The 8,079-nt window shown below is 42.2% G+C and overlaps 1 protein-coding gene across 1 annotated transcript in view; it reads left to right on the forward strand.

Moving 5' to 3' along the window:
* Positions 1-1,460, forward strand: part of T265_13542 (hypothetical protein) — a gene marked incomplete at both ends in the record, with an annotated part of 33,975 nt that extends 32,515 nt beyond the window's left edge. The window contains one exon of the mRNA XM_009169379.1: positions 988-1,460. Coding sequence (XP_009167643.1) covers positions 988-1,189 — 202 coding nt within the window. The remainder of the gene's footprint in view (positions 1-987) is intronic.
* Between the last annotated feature and the right edge of the window lie 6,619 nt (positions 1,461-8,079).

The raw sequence follows: 8,079 nt of genomic DNA on the forward strand, positions 1-8,079 counted from the left end.
TATATATATATATAGCGTGTGGAAAATATCTCCGTCAGATGCTAGACACCGTTTCAAAATATGTTTTCAAATCTGCACCAAATGTGAAACGTGGAGCCGCAATCAAAAGCGATGCATAAGTTTTTAGTTAAAACAAACACTGATTAATCCTGGCCGATTTAGGTTGACCAGGTTGTACGGCCAAAACAAATTCGGATGTTCTTTTGTCATTTTTTCATTAAATCTTTGCCTTAAAATCCTCCTCAATGAAATTTCTGCAGGATTTATGAGTACCTTTTCAATTTCGTTCACTCGATGTTTGAACCATGAGAAGCGACTCTTTTCGCGCTCTTTAACTGACTTTGATTATCAACCACCACATTGAACGCTGTCCTCACCTACCTAGAACTAGCCACTCTATATTTTTACACACCGTTGCAGCCTATCGATACTCATGCTCTAGCTTATAGAATATATTCCATCACGTTGAGATTTCCGTCTGTCATCATCGTGTTATTGTTTCCGCCGATATTTGGTAACAATGTTCTCTTCTTTCTCATCGTTTTAAGAGTATACTCTGGCATTTGGAATCCAGCTGACTTTGTTTTATTGTACTAACGCAATATCTGACAAACCATGCTTCTCACGAAAACCTTATTTTCTATGAGTTTCTCCGCCTATACACACTTTGAGAGCCATGCTAAAAAAACAAACTCCGGTGGTACTCAGTTGTTCCGAGTATGCTTGTGCGCAAAATCACCAGCCTAAAATATTGCAATAACAATCTATTGAGACTGTGATTTATTACGAATTCTCATGTCTGATGGTTCGTGCTCAAGGTGAAACGCACATTTGGTGATTTGCTGAGGATTTGTGGATGAGGCACCAATTCTGGAAAACACTGCTGTGGGATGCTTGATACTAGAGATAATTCTGGGAAATGCATGGAATGTAAACAACCCACCTTCATGGTCACCCTGATTTTTCTGTTTCCTCACTTATAAATAGGTTTATTTGGAGTCGGCTGGGAAGGTTCGGCTGGCTGTTGGGTCACAGTGAAGTGGAGATCAGGTGGCGTCTGAAAAGTTGGAAGGAACATTGCTCTCCAGGGATGTACCGAATTCAGTATTACGGAGCCGCCAAATATCTCACATCCCGACACCTTCATTATTTCACGGGGACCACGGGTCCATTCCAAGTAACATGCTGATGACTGCTCATTTTTTGTTAACTTTATCCGACGAACCGATTCCATTAGCACTTTGATTTTGTGATTCCAAACCATGATTATTCCGTTCCGTCAACTAGTTTCCTCAGTTACTTTCGATATTTCCTGGTTTTTGTATTGTCTTGCCATTTTCGATTTTATCAGCTGCTCCTTTTCAAAATATACCTCTCCTAAGACGTATTAGTGAATGTTTATCGAATGAACGATTTTCATACCATTCTTCTTTCGATATGCATAAAGCTCATGAGTTTATAACTCAGGTGGGAAATCACCAGAGTCCAAATGTTATTAATGAGAACCCACTGCTTGCTTGATTCAGAACCTACCACAGCACCCATACAGAAGCGGGAATCATCAACGTATATCTTCACACAAGGACGGAGCCACTGGCATTTCCGAAGTACTAGAAATTTACGAACTATGGTTGGTTCGATAAGCTTGGAAAAAATAATCGGATATCCAGAGATTCCACTGATCGTGTGAGTAGCCCTGGACATAGCACAGCTTAACATTTTTGTCCATGTGGATGATGACCTAAAAAGGCGGCTGATTGCATATGAAAGAGCGGCTGTTGCCGAAGCTCACAAAACTGTTGAGTTACAGACCTTGTAATATGTTTGGGGGATATCGCAGTCGGCTTTCTCCACTTACGATTGCAAGGTGTCATTTTGAAATCTGTGGTAAACACTGATCAGTAAGTTGGAACTCTCACGGACTTTTGCTCTTTCAAATGTCACACAATGGGGGCGATGGATTTCACAATAGATAATCGCAGCGAGTGTCTTGAAAAAATCATTTTGATAAACTTTATTGTCCCTTTGTGTGATAATAGACGTTAAGATCTGAAGTTGGTAGAGAAATTGATTGAAAAAGATTTGAAAACCTGGTCCTATTTTTTCTGAGAATGAATCCGGTTTTGTCTGTCAGGTTAGGAGCAAATCTCAGAATGTTTTTCTTTGTGAACGGTATAAGTAAGCGGGCAAGACTGTTTTAACTAGAAAATTTATGAAGGACCTGGTGTTGTGAAGGTGCAGACTATTCGCGGCTGTTGGATCGGTTCCACTGGGATTAGCTAAACTACTTTCGATTTCAAGTTATTTGCCGCAAAATTCCATTTCTTCAATAAGATTTATTTTATTTTCCTGTGTTGAAATGGGCTTTGCAAAGCCCGATGAACGCTCATACAATCACGGTTCGAACCGTGCACCTCCGTACGCTCATTGTGTTCCGCACGTATTTTCAGCTCTATTTACACATGTGACCAATTGAAATTCTCTAGTACCTCATAGTGGTACAGCCTCTTCTGAATCCTTGCTCCAGTTTGACGGATCAAACCAGTTTAACCGTTAAAAACAATGAGAAAACGTTCCCATGCCTCAACTGCAATCGTACCACAAATCGTGCATTCACTCAAGAGGGAGTGAGGTGTATCGGAGTGACTTTTATACAGCTGTTCGCCACAATTCGCTGCATAGGACAATTGACGGGGTCATAGAACGTCCGTGTAGACCATAGAATCTAGAACACTGGGAACTGGTACTCACCTAAACGTTGACGTGATTTTTTTACTGTATTCCAAGGCTACGGTGAAGCTTATCACCGTTGTAATTTGGATGTTTCGGAATACAAGCATAATATGCCTCTTTGTGTGTTAGGAACCTCGTCCGCCAGTTACAAATTTCGATAGATACAGTGATTTACTACTAGACAGTCACAATACCATTCAGACGAAAACACGCAAAGCAGTCACCCTTGACGTCCAGAGCAGCTCTACGGCTACTCATCAATTCAGTAACAAACAGCTGAAATTTGTCGAATGACACTAGTTATGAAATTGTAACATTTACTGAGATCATCAGTTCCCATAATCGACATACTTAGATACTCCTCGTCCGAAAGGTTGAATTAAAAATTATGGTTGTAACGATCACCCATTACAGACCCGTAAGAAGGAACAACGCAGCACGCCCTTAACCAGCAACGAGCGCGAAGATACACCACACCCCATATACACCCGCATAATGGAACTATTCATTCTGTTGGCTCGCCATATACAGTTGCCCTTCCCACTGGGAAACCACGCGAAATCACTGGTCACTGTTTGGAAGGAACCTGCTCAAAGATCTATCCAATGATGAATTTAAACTTTGTAGACTTCGCTTTCGTACACTTTTTCAGCAGAGGATGAGAACACTACCCACGATAAAATTTCCCCATCCAGATGTTCTCAATATTTGAATGTCATTTCTCCACTACACCTTCCTTATAGGTACACGTAACTCACCCATAGAGACAGGGTGAAGCCCGAATAAGACAACAACGATTTCATCCCGGAACTCACTATCAGATAACGTTGTCTGTCTACCAACAAATTCCACTTTCAAAGAAGAGCGCAGCCAAGCAAGAAAATTATTTTTATAATAAAAAAGACTAGTAAACCGTGAAAGAAAACGATCCAAAGAAGAGGTGAAGTTAGGTCATAATCACTAGTTCAAATGTTTGGGTCCGAAAACGTCTGACACACGCCTTGAAACCTTCAAATCACCTACCATCGCCCCACAAGCTCAAGTGACAAAACAGAAGGACCTAAATTTTACCCTTACTTTACCAAACCAAAATTATCGAAGGGGACCGACAAATTACATTGTCGACAAACCCTGTTAAGCAGTGAGAAACAGTTTCAAACGCCCAGTCATCAGTCGAGTTAACGAGTACCTATGAAAATTTCTGCTTGTGATACTTGTGGATCACATTAAGTGTATGTCTTATACATCCGGATCTCAGTGGTTAGCATTTCCACACCGGCTGAGCCCCTGGCCTGAGATTGCGACACAGAACCCTATGTACAGCTCTGCCGCCATCGCTAGACTCCATCTGTAATTCCTAAAACTGTTTCTGGGTAGACAGTCGCACAGACGACAGCGAGACCAACTGAAACGAGATATTTTGACAGTCCTCCAGAATAAGGAATGATATGGCGCGTATAAAATTTCGCCATTATATCAACCAAAAAGCATGGTCGGAAACGATGAATTGTCCTTAATTCCAAGCTCCTTTGGTAATTCATCTTAAATACGATTATTCACATATCCACATACAAAAATTCGTGCAAAATTCTTGTTGAAGTTGATATGAAGCTCTACATCTGGTAACTCATCCTTGTGGAAAACTCCCTTCTAAGGAAATACACCGAAGAAAGAAACAGTTTTTGGCGGGTTCAAATACGGCATTTCATCTTCATGAGAATCCTTTCTCAGAAGCCTCCGTCCAAGAAGAACATGTTTGTGTGGGGAAAAATTGCCCCAATAGCGTAGCACTCAAGTTAACGGATTTGTCCAGGACTTTGACCTGGTTCTACTCGCCAGATGGTGGGGCAAGTGACCAGCAATTAGCGCCGGAAGACACGTCACAGTGTTCCTCCAGTCTATGTAATCACAGTGTGATACGCCTACAAATGAGACTTATGCAGAACTGTTCGACTTCGGCCAAAATATCCGGGTTGCACAAAGAAACAGCGTGAGAGTTTCGTCAAAAGATCACATACGCATATGTTGTTAGCCACTACCAAGTGTGGCGCATAGAGTAAGAAAGCAAACCTCAAAAAGAGATCCCTCCATGCAAAAGTCCCCTAGTTGGAGAAAATATATTGGTAGTTTGCTTAAAGTGAAGAAAATTGTCCAGCTGTAGCACCCTTCCGGTGCCTAACTGGCATGCTACCCGAAGGAAGCACGAGGGCTGGGATAATCCCAGGTTGCCCAAGCCTAGACAGGGGGAATCGAGAGGCGGAAGTCGTGTTCGAACCACGGACCTTCCGGTTCGTTGAAAGCCGTTTGTAAGGTTTATTTATAGCCTTTAAGGACTGGGAAAAGTTTCATTTATCTAATCATAATCTGATTTGGTTTTGGGCTACATCTCAATACACCGTCTTTTACGTATTGCTGCTATGCAAACTGCCAAATAGCACGGGCCTAGTAATTCTCCACACCATGACTTCTCACATAGCTTTTGTTCGGGTAAAAGATCTCCTCATGATGACCATTCTATCCGGTGTATCGAACTGTGTTTCAGACAACATATTTTCAGACATTTACATGCGTATGGGAGACAGTTATTCCTAGTTAAGCTGATGTGGTACCTTGAGGCATTAACTATTGGATAGTCACAATTCGAAAACAGCAAAACAGCAAGTCAATACAAACTGGCATCAACATAAATCTGCGATGTCAGTTTCAGAAAATCGACCACAGGCGACTTCATACCCCCAACCAAAGTAGTTCGAATGAGCTCAAATGAGGTTTGCTAAATACGCGATTCACAGCATACCGGAGAACACGACAAAAACAGCTGGGCTCCGTCTTCTTACGCAGATGCTGTTGCCAGCTTAAGTACTGAATTCAATTTTGATGTTGGATCTGAACGAAATTACGAAAGTTGGTTCAATAATTATGGGAACATGTTTCAAACCGACTTTGCTCAGTGTGGTGACATGAAAGTTTGATTGTTGCTGCAGAATCTGAGGACAACAGAACAGGATCGGTCCACAAATTTCCAACGCCCCAAACTCCATCGTGACTTTGGCTTCGCAGAAACCATCGAGGTCCTGAATCACATATTCACTAAGTAAATTATCTCGTTCAATATTTGCTATCAGTGTCTGAAAATCACCAAAATAGTTACTGAAGGCTTCACCACGTAAACCGGTGTGCTAAACAAACAGTGGGCGCGCTTCAGGCTCATCATATTGACCGATGACCAATTCATATATCTGATCTTCGTCTCGTCCAAGAATAAGATATTCGGAGTAAGCTACTAAACCGAACAGAACAGGAAAGGCAGTTGCTGGCGTCTTAAAATTCCAAGGTTGACGTTGCAATAAAGGAACATTCACAGCCATTTCAGCCAGACATGGCATGCAAAATAACCCTTAAGAGCAAAACAGATTCCAAGAAAACCAGGCATCCTTTCGGGAAAAACCTACTCTCCTTACGGTCGGCAAAACATTTTGTATTACTTTACTGTTTTGCGACCGCACTGGTTTTGTGGTGTTTCGGTGGTTCACCAACCCATTCGCAAGCTTTGGAGTATTCGTCACGGCCCACTGCACATCCCACACTCGCAATCGTACTCGAAGCAGCTTAGCAGTTACAGCGCAAAGCTACCTATTACAAGGCCCCTGGCTTGAACCTGAATCAGACTTTTCGACTGTTCTTCTATAGGCTTGGAAAACATCAAGGTATATCAGTTCACATACCTCCTTCGTGGATAGGTGCCAGCAATTTACCGAAAGATCGCTACAACTGAATCATCATTATTTGTCATACTGGTGTAACCGTTCGGCCGAGTGCAGGTACAGTCACATCACTTCAACCGCTGGCTGAATCCGCAAGCTACTTTGAACAAGCGTTAAGCTCAGGCACTAGGACTCTGTTATCAAATTCGACAGTGAAGACCACCAAACCAACTAGTTAATCATCTGATACGCAAGCGTACTGTGTGCCTGCATAGTCCCAGTATACGAATGCTAGTGTGTGATTAACAAAAGGCCGTGTGGTTCAAAGAAGTTTTCAGTCCGGTAAGCTATTGAATCTCTGTTGGCTAGTTGCATGCTAATATCATTAGTCGGTCCTTCTAAGAGGAAGTATCCCCGTTGTTGTTACACTTCGGAAATGTGATCCAAATATGTGGTTTCATACCATCTGCAGGCACTTCACAGCTTACTAAAACCCATTGTTTTGAAAGACGACCTGCGCCTTGTTTATTTGGCACACGCCATGTGAACTGGACGCTCGACAGCTTTTGCATCACGCAGGCAGATGATGCCTCAATCACACCAGCAGCCGATTATCCATTATTGTTCATTTTTGGATTTACTAAGTCGTCTTAGATGTCCATCTAAGTATCTGCTTCTGCTTAATCCATTAGACACACACTAATCTGATCTCGGAATCCTGAGAATGTGTATGTCTGTAATTCTGCGTATTTGAATTTAGTATCCTCTGATGATGATTCTTTATTGTACTGTTGCTAATCAGTTCCTTCAGACGTGGTCTCTTTCCGGTGTACGTAAGCACGAGAAATGAGGCTGCCGGGAACACCGAAAAGGAAAAGATGAGCGTGAACCGCGAAGCTTCCAGCAATCCAGAACACTTTGGCTGTTTATTCAACCGAATGCTTCACAGTGTACGTCGAAACAACTATATGGAATGAAGTGGTCAACTTGAGAGTGACCACAGCACGTACGTCCTAGTGACCAATTTAGTTTCTCTGAGGTTGGGTCGAAGAATATGATGAAATATATGATGAATGGCGAAAACTCAAGTTCAAAGGGCTCATTTCCGAACATAGTTGAAAAAATACGAACTTATGTGCCGATGGCTACTAAATCGGACATAACTGTTGAAAATACACTACACACAGTAGACAAATTTGGGCTACGATTCCTCTGGTGGCTGATCAGGTGACCGATGATCAACCACCAGTAAACGCACCCGAGCAACTAGTAGTTCGACACATGGACATATAGTTCCCCTTCATTAGCCGCTCGATGAGGACCTTAGTCATGTGGTGATTGTTTAAAGGACAACGCTCATGCGCTAAATATTCCATTTAAAGAATGATTTTTCCAAGCCTATACAATTTCCGCACGTTCTTTTCAGGACCTAGAGCACTGAAATGGAATCGTCTCCATTACCACCTGAAAGAGAGGACAAAAACCATTCTCTCACAATGGCCCCTCTTCGGTGGATAGGTATCGCGCATGTATACGACTTCTTGATTACAGTGAAGCTATGGCACTGAATTCGAAAATTCCCGACACACCGCAATTCGATTGGTCCGCAGAGCAGTTGCATCAGAAGCAGAATTCAAAGATT

The sequence above is a fragment of the Opisthorchis viverrini genome (genome assembly GCF_000715545.1).
Source record: "Opisthorchis viverrini unplaced genomic scaffold opera_v5_77, whole genome shotgun sequence".
Classification (NCBI taxonomy): domain Eukaryota; kingdom Metazoa; phylum Platyhelminthes; class Trematoda; order Opisthorchiida; family Opisthorchiidae; genus Opisthorchis; species Opisthorchis viverrini.